The sequence below is a fragment of the Prosopis cineraria genome, unplaced genomic scaffold (assembly GCF_029017545.1).
Source record: "Prosopis cineraria cultivar Desert tree isolate PC_DT_omini unplaced genomic scaffold, ASM2901754v1 PC15, whole genome shotgun sequence".
Taxonomy (NCBI): Eukaryota; Viridiplantae; Streptophyta; class Magnoliopsida; order Fabales; family Fabaceae; genus Prosopis; species Prosopis cineraria.
Genome location: NW_026555346.1, coordinates 2,159,636 through 2,179,632, shown reverse-complemented (window position 1 = coordinate 2,179,632; position 19,997 = coordinate 2,159,636). Strand labels below are relative to the sequence as shown.

At 35.5% G+C, this 19,997-nt stretch overlaps 2 protein-coding genes and 1 long non-coding RNA gene across 3 annotated transcripts; all 3 read left to right on the top strand.

Moving 5' to 3' along the window:
• The first annotated feature begins 4,910 nt into the window (after positions 1 to 4,910).
• On the top strand, positions 4,911 to 7,921 carry LOC129294548 (dihydrofolate synthetase-like). Its single transcript, XM_054932970.1, has 5 exons — positions 4,911 to 5,186; positions 5,676 to 5,775; positions 6,224 to 6,355; positions 7,198 to 7,329; positions 7,491 to 7,921. Exons 1-5 carry the CDS (start codon positions 4,911 to 4,913, stop codon positions 7,850 to 7,852), a joined length of 1,002 nt encoding a protein of 333 aa, XP_054788945.1. The 3' UTR covers positions 7,853 to 7,921.
• A 2,575-nt stretch (positions 7,922 to 10,496) lies between these two features.
• LOC129294077 (uncharacterized) lies at positions 10,497 to 12,403 on the top strand. The gene is made up of 2 exons (XR_008589287.1): positions 10,497 to 10,802; positions 12,196 to 12,403. It is a non-coding gene; the product is annotated as an uncharacterized LOC129294077 (long non-coding RNA).
• Positions 12,404 to 15,721: 3,318 nt separating this feature from the next.
• On the top strand, positions 15,722 to 18,736 carry LOC129294101 (transcription factor SPEECHLESS-like). Its single transcript, XM_054932233.1, has 3 exons — positions 15,722 to 16,468; positions 16,779 to 17,315; positions 18,279 to 18,736. The coding sequence occupies exons 1-3, from the start codon at positions 16,085 to 16,087 to the stop codon at positions 18,342 to 18,344; spliced, it is 987 nt and encodes a 328-aa protein (XP_054788208.1). The 5' UTR covers positions 15,722 to 16,084; the 3' UTR covers positions 18,345 to 18,736.
• Positions 18,737 to 19,997: the final 1,261 nt, after the last annotated feature.

The following is a 19,997-nucleotide window of genomic DNA, read 5'->3' as shown; positions in this document are numbered from 1 at the left end:
AGCTACTTTATTTGGTTTGATTAGAGGGGGGGGGAGGGGAGGAATTTTAATGATCCTTTGTTTGGTTTAGGAGGGGAGGGGAGGGAAGGTAATAATTAAATTACCATTATACCCTTGTACAATAATATTTTTTTTATCTTTTTATCACACAAATTTATTTTACATATAAACTAAAATTGTATAATTTATTTTTAAATTACCCTAACCTGTCAATTTTTTTTTTCTTCTTCACCCCAAATAAGTAAATTAATAATACTATTAAATAAATCTTATTAGTAAATTAATCTAAATATTAAACAATACTTTGTGAAAAAAATCAATGAAACTAATGATTTTATGCCCCCAATTTTTGCACAAGACAATGCTAGTCTTAATAACAATTGAACAATAATTGCCATCATTAATAACAAAATATTATGGGCAATAACATCTAATATATGATCATGTTTAAGAATCACATTTTGACATTTAGCTAACAAAATATACAAAAATTATTACTAAAAGTCATCATCTAATTAGAACTATAAAACATCCTCATTATCACGTCCTTTCGTACTGGTGCTGGACATTGAGTTGTGCTCTAAGCCTATCATTATCAGCCATAAGAAACCAATATATATCAGGTAATCTTGCAGCATCAATCCCACACTCTTCAAGCATTTTCCAAATTTCTTCACCTGACAATTGTGGCACCTTCTTGAACACTTTGTCCATCATCACCTTTCCTTGTTGAATTGCCTCAGCCACAGCTAACACTGCTTTTGTCAACTCATTTATACTAGCCTCCTTCTCCTTAGACACCCTTTTGTCTTCTTACTACATGCACTATTAATAGTGGGTGAGTGCTCTTGATCAGGTGAGTTTTCTTGTCTCGGTGAGTTTTCTTGTCCATCAAGCTCAACATTAATTGTGGCTCTATTTTGTGAGACAATATTGTTAATGTCATTGACGGTTTCAGTGACTTCTTCCTGAGAACGATGTCTCTTTCTCCACTCACGGGCTGTCTCACTCTCATCTCCATTAGCTTATCTACTCCATATAATATCATCATTTTTTCGTAGTTTGGAAAAGGAGTAGTTCTCCACAATGCTGCTTTAGGTTTAGCCTGAAACAAGTGAAATTACAAAAGCAATTCAATTGCAAATGCATACTTTTTCATTTTCAATAATAATATAATCAATGCATATGTAAGAAATTTACCTCAATTAATGCATCCCAAACTTCAGGCTCAGTATCCCATACTTGAGTTATTGGATTCCAAGCGAACCCACTCAAACTTTTGAAAATGTCATAAACATCTGAAAAGTTTTTCTTTAAAGTCTTCCATCGATTTTTCACCTTTTCCTTGTCAATTTGTTTACCGAATAAAGCACTCAAATATTTACATATGTTATCATAAGCTGTAGTTGTAAAAGTGCCATTAACTTTGTGACCCTCATTATATTCATTCATGAAAGCATCAACGAGGGCATCATCCATTAATCTTGTCCAATTCACAATCTCCTTATTATTGTTTGGTGCCATCCTATCATATAAACAATATAATCACATAATACCAATCCCAATATGAAAAAACTAATCAAATTTCAATAGCAAACTAACCAAATAATACAAAGCAAATAAAAGTCAATAAAACAATAAATTTTAATATCTGATCAAACCTCAATTAAACTCAATATAAGTCAATGTAATACAACATATTTAAATGTCTATAATGATACAATAGAGTCTAACTTATTGAGAAAATCAAAATTCAATCATCAAGTTCATCCTCAAGAGCAGTCAGATGTCCTGATAATCTGCCCACATCTGAGTGGCTATATTTTCTCTATAAGTTCACCTCGAGCAGCCTCATTATTGTCCCCTCTTTGAGCACGGTTATTATCATTTGAATGGTTTTCTCTTGTAAGAACAGCATCAACTTCCTCTAAAAGATCTTCAATAGGGTCCATACTCATAAGGAAGTTATGAAGAATGCAACATACATATATTATCATTTTTTGTGCTTTGATTCCATATGTAGGTTCAGTTGCATTGGATAGAATGGAAAATCTTTTTTTCAAAACACCAAAAGCACGTTCAATGGCATTGCGTAACCTTGCATGTCGAAGGTTAAATAACTCTCTATAATTTAGGGGGGGATTCTGTTTTGAATATTCTTTCAAATGATAACGAACTCCTCGATAAGGTGTTATAAGTCCTCTTGTTAACATGAATCCAGCATCGATAAGGTAATATTTACCTATCATAAAGGAAAATAATTACTATAATAATTTTACATTCACCAATATAAACTTTATCAAAATTGGTAAAATATTTACCTTCAGGAATTATAAGCTTATCTTCTCGTGTTAATGCATTCTTAATGATTCTTGAGTCAGATGCAGTACCTTCCCATCCAGGGAGCACATAAGTGAACTTTAGATCAAAGGTACATGTTGCTAGCACGTTCTGTGTCGGAAATTCCTTCCTACCACGGTATCTAGGAGCATCTAAAGAAGGCACCTTGACTCGTATATGTGTTCCATCAATAGCACCGACACAATCCTTAAAATATGGGAAGAATTTCTTATCTTTTTCAATTTCAGGAAGAATGGTTGAGCCATTAGGTTGAACCAAAAATTTTCTTCTAAGTCAACGATAGCTGTCAAAACTTGATGAAAATGGCGACTAATTGTCTCACCAGAACGCCTAAACCAAAAATTCACTTCACGATTTTTTGTATTGTGTGTCAATGTATATAGAGTTTTTGCAACCATTTCTTCCACACTTGACCATCGCGTGGGTTGCAGGCCAGCCTCTCTTTCTAACATAGCACATAAGTCTAAAAAGTTCTAGGAGTCATTCTAATGATATTTCGACTGGAGGGACAATCGCTAATTCGGCTCATTATTTCATCACGTACCATTTCTCTCTTGCCACTCAAACTGTAACTTATTTTTTTCGAACACGTCACTTGCACATACTTTTACAAAGACACAAGCAAGAAGAGCTAGTGCTCTTCGACGCAATTCAAACCAATGTTGCACCAATAAAAGATTTTCAGATTCCTTGCTCATCTAACAAAGCAATCAAGAACAATAATGAAAATCAATAAACAAGCCTTAATATTCATATTTCATTATTGCAATAACCATTCTATAAATTAAACCACTCTTTAACGTTTGAATATGCTGTGATGGAGAACAAGGAAACTATATATATGTGCATATACAACTAATAAAATGATATATAGTAGAAGTGATCCCAATCTCTGATAAGACAAAAACATAGAAACCTTTTTCGTGAAAAGAGAAACCTTAGATAAAGTCACAACATAGAAAATGAAGTATTGATGATGGCTCTGTGAAACCGAACCCAAATGTTTTCAAGACACTCAGCAGCTGGGTATTCCTATAATATTGTAATGAACACTTGTACTCTCTTTCTCTCTCTGTCTATACCATTGCATGGCATTAATGTGTTCCAATCTGGTAAGGCGACGATTCAGTTATCATCATGGATCGGCTATGTACGTTCACACCACAGATCACCTAGGGCCCCAGTACTTGTGGGTGATTCAATACCAAAAGAAACCAACCAGTCAGTTGGATATAGCGAAAGGAGCTGATCTTGGCTAATTAAAATTAAATCCTTACTGGGATACTGTCCTCACAATAGATTTACAGATTTTAACAGCATCAACAAGAACCCCACCTCCTGATGTTTCTAACAGTGCACGTGATTTAGTTAGTGCTGCAGCTAAGAGGGATGTGGCATCAAAGAACAAAGCCACATCCCAGAACAAAGAACAGGGTGATCTGACAGGAACAAAGCAGAACAAAGAACAAAGAAGACAGACCGAGAGCTCAGAACAGAACAACCAGAACAAAGCCACGCATCTAACGAAAACGAGGTGAGAGCTTCGAACGAAAAGAAAACCAGAAACAAGCAGAACAACCACAGATCTCAAAACAGGGTCCGAACGAAAAGAAAACGCATCTGACCTGAGAATGCACGGTGAGAGCTTCGAAGAGGAGGACCTGATGGGATAACGCACGGCGGGGCTTCGAGCACGGCAGACCAGACGCACGGTGAGAACTCCGACAGACCGAGAGCTCCGACAGACTGAGAAGACGCTGGAGACAGACCGAGCTCCTGGAAGAAAAAGAAAGCCAAACGTATTTATTGTGTTTCAAGGGCAATAACGTAATTTTATAAAAATAATGAGGGTAAATTAGTCAACAAATTTACCTCTCCCTCCAAAAAACCCCAATTTGGAGGGAGCCAAAATAAGGGGAGGGGAGGGGAGGGGGAGCCAAAATTTTGGCTCCCCTCCCCTCCAAAAATTTTAAACCAAATGAGAGAAATGGAACCCCTCCCCTCCCCTCCCCTCCAACCAAACAGAGCCTAAGAGGACTCTCTTACCTTACTGGTTAAGCATTCAAGAGGATTGTTGTTCCTGGCTTTTATCTGCTCATCAAATATCTTGTTTATCTTAAAGCTTGATAGGCATATGTATATAAATTAGCGGAGAGCAAGCAAATATTCAAGAATTGTCATATGTTTTTCTTATATATGCTAGCATCGCATGGCTTAAAACAGGCCAACTGCTGAGGGTTGGAAGTTAAAATGACAATTTCTAATTCAGTTATTTTGGGGTTCAGCTAGCTAGGTGATCCAATTGTAATTCTAAGGCAGCTATGAGGCAAGACGGCCATTTGTCTTGTCTTTTGGGTTTAATTTGGCGTATCTTCTATTGCTTTATCTTCTTTTTTTTTTTCACTGGAAACACATATTTTGAACCTTCATTAATTAAAATAAGAAAAAAAGAGAGAAGAAAATAACGCAATAATATACTTTGGATTTTGAGATAATACTCAAATATGACCAAGTAGTACTAGATTTCATATATATATATGTATGTATGTATGTATGTATATAAAGAAATACCATTTATATACTGGACTCTGTTGGTTTTCCATCAATTTGTTGACGAAATAAATATATTTCAGCTGGTTCTGGGTGGGCCATTTCTCCCTCATATTGAACACATTATTCGCGACAGAGCAGCATCCCTGGATTCACCAGTAGTGTCAGCATCTGATGCTGGGAATAGATGTTCTATAAGAACTGTTGGCATGCTTGATGGCAGACCTTGCCAATCATGTGATATAGCAATAGAAGTTGAGAAAGACTTGGAGCTGGTATGAACTTGTCTTCTTGAGATTTCATTCTTCATCCATACTGTGCATCCTACTTGCATGTTTGTGCTTTTAAAAATTATTTTTAATTAATACTCTTTAAAGATACTCATTTGTAGTCTGTAACGACATTCATAGAAAATGGTTTAGCAAGCAGCTTTTGCTGTGAATAGTTGTCAAAAACTCAAAAAGGATACATAGCATTTGAGAATGATAAGAGAGTTTAGAAAGAATGACTCAAGTAAATAAGATCTTAATTTTGAATAATCAATTCATTGCTTGCTCTGCACTAAGTCCTAATTTTTATGGCCCCATTTGTGTGAAATGCTGCTTTGCATTTCATGTTATCTCATCTGCATTCTGAATGTTAAAAATGACTGTGCACCCCATTTCTGTTCCACCTCTGCCTGGTTCTTAAAGTAGTTCCCAACGTCTAGTTGCTATTGTTGATCAGCTGAAAGATTGTGAATGATTTTTTATCTATTCGTGCAGTCCTGTGAATTACTTGGTGTAAAACTGCGCATGCTTGGAAGTCACCAACTACAGAATGCAGCAACTGCTACTTGTGTAGCACTATGTCTTCGTAATTTTGGTAATAATTTTCTATGTTATGCTCATAAAATTCTGCCTTTTCTATTACTTTCTTAGTTATTTAAATTGTATATTTTTATTCTAGTTTAAACGTTACTTGGGGCATAGTCGTATAGATGTGTGGATCTTCATCTACTCAGGCAGTCAGGGTTTCTGTGAAGTGTAGGGAGATAAAAGCCTTTCATCCTGTCAAACCGTTGCTCAGATACCTTTTTATGCCATAGAACCCAGAGTTGTCAAGACGTTGCTTCTAGTTCTTTAACTACTTTTATACAAGTCTGTCTTTTATTTTCTTTTCCTGGTAAATTAAGTCTTTCATGTAGCTCTTCATGATCCATATGTTCTCATTATTGTCGTCTTGGCACATTAAAACGGTACCTTTAACTGTTTTAGGTTAGCTGCTATTGAAATGTATCTATACTTCCATTTTATCTTGTTCGGATGATCAGGATGGAGAATTTCTGATGAATCTATTAGGGCTGGCTTAGAGCATACATGCCTCCTTGGAAGGAGTCAATTCCTAACAAATGAAGAAGCTAAGATGCTAGGACTTGCTGGAGCAACGATATTGCTTGATGGAGGTTGATTCCTTTGACTTTGCTATCAGCCTATCTTCTTTTTTCGATACTATTGACTAACCCAGATTCAAGAATTGTTGAAATCTAAGTGAGGGGAAACTCCTAACAAGGTCTCGCATGATTCAAATTCACGACTTTGTTTATGGGATATTGAGTTCTTTCTATGCAACGCAAGCATCTTTGGTTCAACTGTGGTCTTCACTCTTAATAAGTTAGCTTGAAATCAAGTGTTGATTCGAATTTAGTGAAGACTGTTTTGTTGAATCCTACAAAATTTTCTTGTGGCAAAAAAAAAAAAAATCTACAAAATTTTCCAAGTGCAAAAAATCTAGAATAGAATGTAGCCTTAGTATTTTATGTAGTCGTCTGATAGTTTTTGATGAATGAAAAAGGAGGAATTTCTCTTATCAGATTATGAACCTGTATCTGAATCTCATAGTCCAATAAAATTAAAGTGGAGAATCACCAAAATATTAGACTGAATGATACTTCACACATTGCCACCTGACACAATTATACACATATATTAAAAGGACTCACATTAACTGAACATGTCTGACTCCTAGGAAATTGACAGCAGATCCTGCATAGTAACTTGTCAACACATAATACACCAGAAACGAACCCACAGATAATTGACAACAAAGAGAACATTTGTTAACACATTACAACACAAAAGGGAAGCTCAGCTAAAATAACTGCTTCTCTAATTACTGCTGCCAACTGCTTCCTGTTGCCTGGCATTTACTTTACTCTTGTTTATTCCGTCCACTGTACATAGGTTCTGGCTCCTGTCATTCATTAGGACTGAATTTTATGTTTTTTTTCCCCGGATATTGCTGTAGCCCATACCAAAGAATCTGCTAAAGCACTGATGAACACTATAAGGATGGCATATCCAGAGGCTCGATTAGGTTTTGTTGTTGCTATGGCAAGTGACAAAGACCACGTAGGTTTTGCCAAAGAGATTCTCTCAGGTAAATCTATCAATTCTGTTTCTTTTTATATTATGTTTGGTGGCTGGTTTGGTTTAGTTCCTTGATCAAAGTAGTACTCTACACTTGGGGGGGGGGGGAACTTACTGCTTAATGTTTGAATCGATTCCGTGCAACAAAATCTCTCTTATGCATTTGTTCAGGGGAGCATGTAGTGACTGTTGTATTGGCTGAAGCTGCTATTGCCGGAGGTGTAACTCGGATGATGTCGGCTGCGTCTTTGAAAGATTCTTGGATTCAAGCTTCTGAAGAACTTGGCATTGAAATTGTTCACGAAGGAATAGCAGGATACGGAGAATTGGTAAAGGATGAAATAATCCCTCATGTCAGGGATTTGCATGATCATAGAACTGTATTGGCTACTGAGGGTTGTTTAATGAGTTGTTTGAGAACCACAGGCAGGATTTTAAAGAGGAACAAGGGGGTTGAGAGGGGTATTATTGTCATTACAGGCTCTCTGCACATTATTTCCTCAGTTTTAGCTTGTCTCGGAGGTGAAAGCTAATTTGCAGCGAAGCTGTTTGGTATACTGGATTTCGTTTCAGTTAGCAATCATTTCATTTCGTAGACTTAATTACGCCGTGACAGTTTTGGTCGGGAGTTAGGACAGGAGCCTCGCTAGTTTCCCGCGCAATGAGCAGGAAAATATTCCCATATGCCATTCTTGGGAAATTTAAGAGGCATTAAGATTATCATATTTAAATTTGGGTTAAATGTCTTAAAACTTTTTCTTCAAGAACATCTAGTATTTTAAACTTTTTTAGTGGAACAGTTTTATCCTAAAACTTTTAAAAAGGGTATAATAAAGTCCTATCATTAAACTTAGGAAATGTTGACTTTTAAATTGAAGTTTGACCAAAGGTGTGTTACTATTTTGACTCTCATTCCTTTTTAGTTTTCAGTTCGACTCCCTATTCTTATCTCGGCATTCTTCTTCTACATTTTTGACCTCCGCAATCTTGCTTTCTCCCTTGTGAGTTTGCTTCAGGCATGGTAGTTGTAGCATAGCGAAGATAGGTATTAGCAGCTTCAAGCTCCTCTCGTAGCCTTTGGACCTGTCTCTGAAGGAAAGGGATGGCTTCAACTTCAATGCATCCGTACACTGGGTCCCTCACGCGCCTCTGCTTCATAGGCGAGCAAGTTGATGACGTCTTCTCTTTGTTGAGCAACTTAGTCACGTTGCTGGCATCGAAGATTTTGTACACGTGTGTGAATTTTTTAAGTTTCTCAGGAGGGAAGTAGGGTGAAGATGCAACCTGGCATGCAATTTCTTCTCAGGAATTTGCAGGCCGTGCAAGGAGATGAGTAAGAGCTTGATGATGGCATTTTTCTTTCTCTCTCGATGGATCTCTGAAATAGAATAAATTAATGGCATATATAAAACCAAATGAAAAGGCTTTTAATTCTTAATTCCACAGTCTATATCTGTGAAGTCTCATATTTAGATTCGCATTTTGACGCAATCATATTTATCCTTACTGTTAAAAGGTATTTAATATTTAGGTTTGCATTTTATTTGTTTTTGCGATTTTCGAAGTATGGATGGCATTTCAGTAGTATCAGACTCTTGCTCTGGGGGATTTTGGTTTTGAGCGATAAATGTAAGCTTGGACATGTGAATATTAGTTTGAGAGATAAAATGGTGTTTAATTAGTTGCAATTCGAGAGCCTGAGAGCATAGCGGAGTAGTTTGGAAGAGTCATCATTGTCTTCATTCCGCCTTCAGTGAAAAAACTAGTCCAGAAAAATCCAGCTTCAGAACTTGCCGTTTCTCGTTCCATCAATCGTGGCGATAAAATGCGTTTGCATATAAATAAAAAGGACCAGATAAAGTGCCTTTACTGATAATTTGATCCTAATTGTGATTTTTAGAGATAAAGATGATGAAGGAGAGGTTTCAGATTTGCAAAACTAATGCATTTTAAAATACAAATTGGTTTTAAAATTCGAGGTTCAAAGATTTGTTAAATGGACATTCTATTTGTGTTTGATTGACTCTTCATTTAATTCAGATTAAGGCTATTGCGTTCTGCGTTCTAAATTTTGAATTTTTGATCATGGGTGTGAACGCAGAAGAAGGGGGAGAAGGAAGAGAGAAGAAAAGGCAAGTGAAGACAAAAAAAAAAAAAACGCAGAAACATGGAAGGCCAAAAACAACTCTGGTCAAACCCAGTTTTTAAGGGTCAACATTTTTATATTTAACAGCAAGTTCAAAAGGTAACTTTTTTTATTTTTAAATAAAATTACTTTAAATAAAAGTTTAGGATGTTAAATGTCAGAAAAAAAAAAGTTCTTAGACTTTTTTTCTTTTAACTCTTAAAATTTTAATGTCTTTTATTACTTATAAGAGTAATGTGCTCCCCTTCCTCCAAAAGTCCTTATTATTGAACATTTTGTTCAAGAAATTTTCTTTAAATGTCCTTGCCTTTGATATAGCTAATTAAATAGCTTCCTGGTCACACATTATGTTCTAAATAATGAATTTTATTGAGGATAATTTTGAATTTTTAAAATTATTAGCTAATTGTAATTAAATTCATTAATCTATATAAACTTATTGATGCGTTGTTACAATAAAAATCGAATTGGTGGAGAAGTGTTTGATTCTATTCATCAATAAATATCATTTGCTGTTGGAGTCTGGATAAATTACATCTTGTCAATTGGACAATAAAAATAAAATTTAAATTTGACGTGTAATTTATTCTCTCTCCATTTGCACAATAAAAATGAATAATGCATAGTTTTCAAAAGCATATTTACATGATACATGTTTTTAAAAATACAATTAAAATGAAAAAAAAATACTCCTTTTACTGTGACACGGCATGATTAAAATGTTTTTTTTATATGATTAATATGTTACGGTTTGATCACTTGTATGCGGAGATTGTTGGTGAAATCTGAGTGCTTCTAACTTCGAAAATTTCAAGAGATACGAATGGTATGCTTTTAAAATTGACTCTTTCTTGAATTTTTGGGTTTCGTCCCCTGTTCTTTCCCTTTCAGTTTTCTTTTGTCTCTCCTATTTATCAAAAAGAAAAAAGAAAAAAGAAAAGAAATGTTATGGTGTAATCATCCCACTATATGCTGACATTATGAGAATGAATGAAACAAAGTAATATGAGGAAAATCACACAAAACAACTTGTCAATGCCAATGATTTGAAGAGAGACAATGTTTGAGGGTTAAAAAAAAAAAAAAAAGAGGGAAATAAAGAAAGAAAACAGACAAGGTCATCGGATGGAAAGATCAGAATTACAAACATTCCCGCGGCTAAGCGTGGGGCTAATCCTAAAGTCTCATTTCGCAAAACGGGAAGCATGAATTCATATCTCTCACTTGTCGCTATCACCCAAGACTCCGACATGCATCGTTCGATCTTTATATTTTGTTGGTATTCGTAGGAAGCCCCAACGATGGCATTCAAATCAAAACTACTATGGTGCGCCAAGGTACATCCTTTACGCCCTCTCGCACTCCCTCGTTTAAATTTATGCGTTGATGCCTGTTCCGTTCCTTTTGATGTAAAAGCATGCTCCCACACCTTTTCTTGAAAGAGAGACGTCAAACCCATCCTTGTCCCCATCAGCCATTACATAACTCACCAAACTCTTCCAAAAACTCCCGTCAAATGGGTTACCGTCGACACGTCAGAAATGCCACGCACTCTTTCTGTTCGATAAAAGGCTTCAGAGACAATATCAACCAATAAATGCTCCATTCTCAACTGATTTTGGTACCTCCATCCCTGCAAATCTGAAATGCCATAGAACTGGCATATATTAAATCTTGTATACTGAAAAATTCAAACAAATCATGTACTTTTTAAAGATGAAAACATTTATTTACTGGGAAAGTTATAAGATAATTCTTTGCGCTCAAGTTTAGAGGGATGAAAAAGAGCAGTCTTAAGTTTGTAATATCCCGACAAGCGCATGAAGGGAATTTAATCAAATGGTATGGACGGGTGCACCGAATATAGGCACGTAGGACAGGGGATGGAGACGTGACATCAGAGATGGGGTATGGAAATCTAACAGAGAATCAAGCATGTGGGACACAATTACCAACAAGCCTCAAGGATCGCTTCACCGGCGCAAGGGGCGACGGACAAATAGGAGGTGAGAGAGAAAGGGAAAGAAGATGACAGGTTTAGGTGAAAAGAGTAGTAATGTCTTGCTCATACATTTCGTGGGTGGGCATTCAATGTGCTTTCAGATTGAGAAATGAATGAAGTTTTCTCTGAGCGGGACCCGCCCTATTCATTTCTTTCTTAATTTCATGTTTTTAAATTTTGTCTCACACAGCTTTGTAAATGATCCGGACAATTTATGCTTATATGCTCAAATTTAACAAGTTATGCCTAAAAAATATGCTACCTAGCTACGTTATCTAGACATGCAAAGCTATCAAAATTTAAATCCTTGAGCGTGGATTAGCTACCAGATACTGCTGTCAGTGTCCATTTTCAATCTCGGAGACCGATCTAGGGTGTTGTTCTACTGAAAACCTTACCTGGAATCGTCTTAAAATAGAAACCAATAGATATACCAAACCTAGATTTAACCTATAACTTCAATCATAAATTGTCTTCAATATGTAGACATGGGCTTACCAACTTTACATATCGCAGAATGTTTGCCTGTACCTATACCATTATTTGTCCGCTTAGCAAGAGTCACATGTATGTCATAACAGTAAGTTCTGTATTCTGGCTAGCTAGCTGTGTTTCCCATGGACATCACTACTCGCTACATATCCTGTCAACTACCTTCAATCATCACTTGTCTGCGAGAACCGAGAATGAAATGAAATAGATATGGTTTTCACATTGTACTATTGCAGATCCAGGAAACCTAATTATCCCATCATGTTGGCACAGAAGAACAAAGCAGGGCAACCTCTGCAAGTCTGGGAAAGGAAGATTTAAAAGTGAACGGTATTTAGGACACAAACGACAAACCGCCGTAGCCAAAAACTAATTTAAGCATCAGCTTTTGGGTTGTACAGTGGAAGTCATGATTAAGGTACTGTTCCCCATACTGCTTGTTAACTGTTATGCGTGTGTGAGAATCTGAAACAGCTTGAATCTTTGAAACTACCAGAGTACACGCTGCGGCATGCATGGTTGCATTACACGGTGTAAGAAAAGTAAGATGCTATGATTATTATGCATGTCACACTATTCAAGACCTAGTAAATACGGTGGCAGCATGCAATATTCTGCCTCTTGATAAATAATAATGATATATTGGCTTAAATTGAAACCCCAGTTTGATTTGGGAGAGAAGAAAAGGTGGGGTGGTCGTTCAGAGTGGTAAATGTGAAAATTGATGTATGATGCCAAAGAAATGGACGCATTTGGAGGGAAATAAATGTGAAAAAACCAAAAAATTATGGATTGAATATGAATTAAATGAAACGCACTCCCATGCTGAAACAGGCAATTACTGCTCCCCCATTTGTTACTTACCAGGAGTGGCCAACCCTGCCATGGTGAGCCCTCCTTCCTCGTTCAGAGAGAGAGAGAGAGAGAGAAGAGAACCACATTGTCATCTTGTGCATATCATTGTAGACACGGAGATGCCGTGCTTGCTCATTGATAGCCTAACTTCATAACAACAACCATTAATTATACGAATGTGAAACTTTAAAGAAACGAGAACAAGTTGCCGATCAGTTTCGCCTTCTTACTAGTCACCATTGCTACTCTCTGCAACTTTGTCCTCCTCCCACCCTCCCTCATTTATTTCTTTCATCCATCTATCGACAAACACACTGATTTTTTTTGTCCTTTCTAGTAGGAGCAATGTCCATCTTCCTAATTTTGGATAATAAGTTACTTACCATGCTAATTGAGATTCTAGCAATGTCTTAGCAGATAGGAGCTTTATTTTTTTTTTTTTCCTGGGATATTGGGAATTTGTTACCGCCTTCTGAATATTATCGTGGCATCCTACTCGAATTTGCTATCCACTTAAGTCTAAGTTGCTGTTGCAATTTAGCGTTTGCGTAATTAAAAACTCCCTTTTTTTAGTTTCTTTGTCACAATCTCAAGATGCATTTAACTGAGAGACAGTTCAAATTCTTGAGATCAGTTGAATTTTCTATTATTTTAAACAAGGTATATATCCTTACCGTATACTGTATAAAAAGTGCTCGTATAATTTTGGGAGTTATACTTTAAATATACTTGTGGCGAACACATGCGTCAACTCATGTTTGATAAGAAAACCTGATCAGCAAATAAATTTGATATAATTTTGGAAGGTAGAAGATTAAAGGGGAAAAAGGACCGGGAGGGTCGGAGGGTATTTGGCCCCCAAGAATGTTGGGACAAGTATGTAGAGTTCGTGAACAGAAACTAGCAGCCAACACATAGTAAGACACAGTCCAAAATTTATACATACGAGTGCCGTGACTGGGTGGGAATTGTATAGTGAGATTTCGTTCAGAACATTCTCCACTTTTGGCTTTGCAGCAATAACGGTTTTTCCCGTAAAATCAACCACCTCCATGCCGGCTTCATTTGTTCTTTTTCCCCATAAAGAAGGTAACCTATAGCTTCTCTTTAAAATGGTTCCACTGCCATCTCTGCCCCCGTCTATCTATCAATCTCATCCGATCTCTTTCCTCTGAACTACTTGCCCATTTATTAAAATATTTATATATATATATATATATATTGATATGAAACTAAATATTATTCCACTTTACTCTTCAATTATGACACTCCAATTTATAAATATTACCCTCTGAACTACTCCCTTTATCCCAAATTATAAAACACTTTTGAAGAATTTTCTTTATCCGAAAATATAAGACGTTTTGGATAAATTAAGGTTTCATTAAATGTATCAATTTTAATATTATCCGTTTTTTCTTTATAATTAATTCTTGTCCCTTCTCTTTTCAATATATTAGATGATGGGTATTTTTAAAAGTTTATATTTTTATTTTAAAAAGATAAGGTTGTTAAGTGTATTTAATGAGGTTTATTAGTATATGAGATTTTGTCTAAAAATATCTTATAATGTAGATAGAGGGAATACTTGTTTTTAGTCGTTTGGAGTCCTGAAAACTTTTTTGTATATTATATAATAACCACAAAGCAGATTTCTTGAAGACGTTATTATATCTCTAAGCTTAATTAAACACTTTTCATCGCCAACAAAAATGTAGTAAACTTTAACGTCTTTTTTTTTTGGGAGAGTTACACTTAAGTCTCACATAAGGGAATTAATTATTATAAAGTTTATTGATAATTGAACTAAATTGCATTGATAACTGATTGTATTATCAATACAGTTTAATTTAGTTGTCAATGGACCTTACAATAATTAATTTTTTTAAGTAGGACTTCAATATAATTGTTCCTTTTTTTTAAATTTGTCTATAATTATCCCCTCTTTTTTAAAAAAAAAAATTTGGCCTTTTGATGTCATGGACATGTATAAGGGTTTAGGGGTTTGAACTTTGACGTTGCATAAGATTTCACGTAAACAATTATTATTCAAGAACCATTATCAGGCTGCTCATTGCTCACAATATTGAACGACGACGAAAATGAACAGATACAAAGCACTAACTGTCAGCTTATCTTGTTCAAATTAAAAGTTTCATAAATTACTCCCTCTGTCTTTATATATAAAATAATTTTAATTGAATTATATAAATTAAATTAATAAAAGTTGATATCTAATTAAAAGCATATTAATATTTTAATTTTTTCTTTAATTATGATAAATAAAAAAATAATTTTTTTAAAGTAAATTAATGAGAGTATTTATATTTTTCTCTTTTTAATTTAATAAAAGTATAATAATATATTCATTAAAAAATATATTAATAATTTTTTATATTTAAAAATAAAAAAAGTTTTAAAAACTTTTTATACATAAGGATAAAGAAAGTTTGCTTAAAAGTTCTTCAAATTCAATGAAATTAAGAAGTATATCCATCTATCCCTATTGATAAATTAATAATATAAGGTACATTCAATTTTAAATGTCTCAGTGATCATCTCATCTAAATTTTAAAAAATTTTGCTGATAGCATTAATGAACGAGTGCAGAGGCATTTATGAAATGGCATCTCATCTATATATATATGTTCCTAAAAGAACACACTCATTCATTGGTTAGATTCATATACACTAGTATCTCTTCGAGTGGCAGCGGTTGTATAACGAACTAAATATACGTAAAGCTTCATTAGCATCAATCATTATGTTCCTCTATATCTTTATTAACATTACTAGCTAGCTAGTTCTATATAAATAAAACCCTTTTCTTTTCCCCTCTACTTCTCTCTGCCTCCTCTCTCTCTCTCTCTCTCTCTCTCTCTCTGTGAGTAACGGCTCTGATTTCTTTGGTTCCAGTTATTAGTACTGCCGCAGAAGTCTGATACTGCCTCTGTTCTGCCCTGCCTTCAGTTTGGGTTTCTGTGCACTACTCCTACCTGATTCCCGTGAGATCCTTTTGCTTCTAGCCGTTTACAAAACCCATGTTTTCAATAATTAGACCCAACGGCATACATGCAAAAGGCTCTTATTCTTGATAGCGATCGTTTAGTCTCTATCACATCATCATCATCTTCCCTCTCTTCTTTCCTGGATTTTTACAATCCCCCTCCTCCATCCTCATCCTTCTCCTCGCTCCTGTCCCAGTCCTTTTCTTGCTCCAAAAAGTCCAAAGTTTCCCGTCTCCTCTCTTTAAGTAAAGGCTAGCGTAAAATGGATGACAGTTTTTCTGATATTCTTGAAGACAAGGAATTTGGTGGAGATGACCTCTTTGCCATTTTGGAGAGACTTGAGGACTTCGCTGACTTTCCTCCCGTTGATGAAGCTGTTGTTAGCACTAAGGAGAAAGAGGAAACTTCAAGGTTCGTTTCACAAAAATCAACTTCAAGTGCTCTACAAGAATCTGAAGAAACTGAGCTTGAAGCTTCACCCAAAAGCAAGAGACAGAAGCTCGTACCGACCACTTCTTTGGAGGATCCAAACCCAGACGGCCAACAAAGGATATCTCACATCACTGTTGAGCGCAACCGAAGAAAGCAAATGAACGAGCACTTGTCCGTCTTAAGGTCACTTATGCCAAACTTCTATGTCAAACGTGTAAGTCATGTTTAATTTTATCTCTTAAGAAATTAGTAGTAAAGCACAATAGAACACTAGTATATTCACGATATACAGTTTACTTGATACGTACATGTACAGATGTACTAGCGCTAAGCCGTGAAGAAGATTAACTTGTCTCTTTGCCATCACTAAAAAATAATTATCATGTTTAAAAATCAAAATATATCCATTGTGCGTGCAGTCTTGACTTGTTAATACTATTCAAAAACTACTTAAAGTAAGAGTCGATTAAATATGAAAAGTATTTTATCCATCCTGGCTTATTCGTTGGAAATGGTTTGCTTAGGGTGACCAAGCATCGATTATTGGAGGAGTGGTTGATTACATAAACGAGTTGCAGCTGATTCTACAGTCCCTAGAAGCCAAGAAGCAAAGAAAAGTATACAGTGAAGTGCTGAGCCCTAGGCTAGTCTCAAGTCCAAGGCCTTTAGCCCTTAGTCCTAGAAAGCCCCCTTTAAGCCCTAGGCTAAGCTTGCCCATTAGTCCGAGGACTCCACAACCAGGTAGTCCTTACAAGCCCAGGTTGCAGCAAGGTTACCTTTCTCCAACCATCTCCCACTCTCTCGAGCCATCTCCTACCTCTTCTGCTGCTTCTTCCTCCATTAACGATAACATCAACGAGCTTGTGGCCAACTCCAAGTCTGCTATGGCCGATGTGGAGGTCAAGTTTTCTGGGCCGCACGTTCTTTTGAAAACAGTGTCTCCGCCTATTCCAGGTCAAGCTTTGAAGATCATATCAGCGCTTGAAGACCTGTCTCTTGAAATCCTTCATGTCAGCATCAGCACTACTGATGAAACCATGCTAAACTCATTCACTATTAAGGTACCAATATACTATAACCCGTTCGCATTTTCTACTTAGTTTCTAGTTCTTAATCATTAATATTTAAAAAAAAAAGGACTTTTCTGCTGTAAAGGCTAAAGCAATTGATACAATAAAAAGTTACTTCTATTGTTATGTGAGGCAATGCCAGGTAGTTTCGCTTGCAAGCGTGAAGAGAGGTAGAAGGAAATGACTAGGTTAATTAAATATGGAAAGAAATACCGGAATGCCGGATATGAAAAACGATATCCCTAACTTCACTCTTTTCATCACATGTATGAAGTGAAAGTTCTTCTCTGGTTACATATGCGTGGATTTTTTTTTTCTATATGCAATGAGTGTATTAATCTTCCAGATAAAAAAAAAATCCTGTTTTTTGTCCATGGATATGCAACCTGTATAGTTCTTGTCGCACGAGTAACCTTATGTCGTGCTTTCATCTAACTTCCTTAAACCCTTCTCTTTTACCGGGATGGATTTCAAGTTCTTAATGACAACTACCTCAAGAAAATTTACCAGATGTTGTAAAGTTTGCTCTTTGGAAGGAAACCTTTTGAAAACTAAGCAACTACGTCACAATAGTGATCCGTGTTAACCCGAGAGTATATGGTAACTCAAAACTTTACTGCTGACTATAGTTACTGGAGTAGAAGAATTGTGGGAACTCCTTTTTCTGTTCTGGTCTGGGTGGCCAAGTGGCCGGTTGGCTAGCAGACACAGTGTGCAGCATTTACCTCGATAAATGAGATGCTAGCTGTAGCGAAACATTCAGGCAGCATTTCTTTCATTTAAGTGTCTGGGATAGCAAGGAGATACATGGCATCCCGCAGGCATTTGTCCTGAACTTATTGAAAAATTGAAAAATAATAATAAGAAATTGTTATATATTCTGTTCTGTCGCTTTGTTTAAAAAATGATTAATCTTGATTGGATGTGCTGTTAATAGTTTGATTTTCTGAATAGATTGGAATTGAATGCCAACTCAGTGCGGAAGAACTCGCTCTACAAATCCAGCAAACATTCTGCTGATGAGTCTACCCATACGAGCTAGTGGTGTGCAGACTTAACTACAGATTGATGCGTTACTCTCTTTTCTCCCTTGATCTATCTCTTACCGTGTCGCAACTTGCACGTGACTACGTAGGGAACGTGAATTACCCACTAATTAGTGGCTTCTCTTTTTATATTAACTGCTGTTTCAAGTGTAATTGGTCATGAATCATATAATTAGGATCTTTTAGAGTTTTTTAGTATAAAGTTCTTCTAGAGTTTGGGGGGGGTGACTAACACCGACTGCAAAGATGAATCCGGTTCTCTGGTTTTTCGATCTCTCCAAGCTCTATAAAGATTTTATAATAAAAAAACTTTGAGAAAGCATACTTGTGTGATTCTGATGTGACTGACCAATTTCAAGTTTCAATCTTGTACACTTGAATTCCAATGCCATCTCTTAAATTGAAGCCTATGGTGACTGCGCCATGTTGAAAGAACTTGCATTGCATAAGATCTGGTTATTTGTCGAATTAATGTGCTCTTTCTAGGCATTTATTTAGTAGCAGCATCAATATAGTTATTGCTGCCCCTGCTAGTCTAGGCTTGCAGTGCTAGAGCTGGAATTGGATGACCTAGAGGGACTGCTGTGTTAAAAATAATTTTTTAAAAACAAGGGGAAAACATCATTTGTTTGCCTGCCCACTTTTCATCTGGGCAATAACTTGATGATTACTAAAAGTGAAACCAAGCAAGCACCAGAATCAGACAATTATTTGCACTTGAAATAACAAATGGGCCAATTGCAGGGTAGATATAGGCCAATCAATTCAATCATGAGTGTTTGGTCCCTAAATTTACGAACATGCATAACAATCACTGCTTAAGAGTTGAAAGTAGTACTGGGCAAATGAGTTACGGATCAATCCGCACGAGTTGACATTTTTGCGGGTTGGGTTGGGCCAGCCTGCCAGATAAAACGGGCTGAAAAATTCAACCCAACTCATTTTCTAGTAAAGTAGTCAACTCGCAGGTTGGCCCGCAAAAAAATATCAAATTTTTTTAATAATTTAAAATTTATATAATATAAATATATTTATTTATTTCATATTTTAAAGCAAATTAGCAATTAAAAAACTTGTAAATAAATAAAATAAACATAGAATTCAACTAAGAAAATTCATTTTGCTAAATTTTTACTATCAATTATCTTCTCGCCTACATGTGCTATCTTTGTCATTAAGAAAAAAAATTGAATATAAATTCATATTATTTTTCTCAGTGAATTCATATTTATAATTTTAATCAATAGATCTTATGAGATTAATAAATAATATATATTCAAAATATTTCTATAAAAACTAATAAATCATCTTCACAAACTATAACAAAAAATTTATTTGCAAATTGTAAAAAGAATTTATACTATATTTCAAATGCAAAGAACATATTTGAAAGTCATAAATTATATATTTAAGAAATATTATCATTATTATAGATTTATAAAAAGATATAATACAATTAAAAAATAAAAAATTATTTTTTTAAAATATATTAACCCTCGGGTCAACCCATTTTAGCCTGCTATTTTTGCGGGTTAGACTAACCCAGTTCGTTTTAAAAAGCAAGCTAATTTTTTCAACCCAACTTATTAAATTGTGTGGGTTAAACAAACTAGCTCACAAGTTTAAC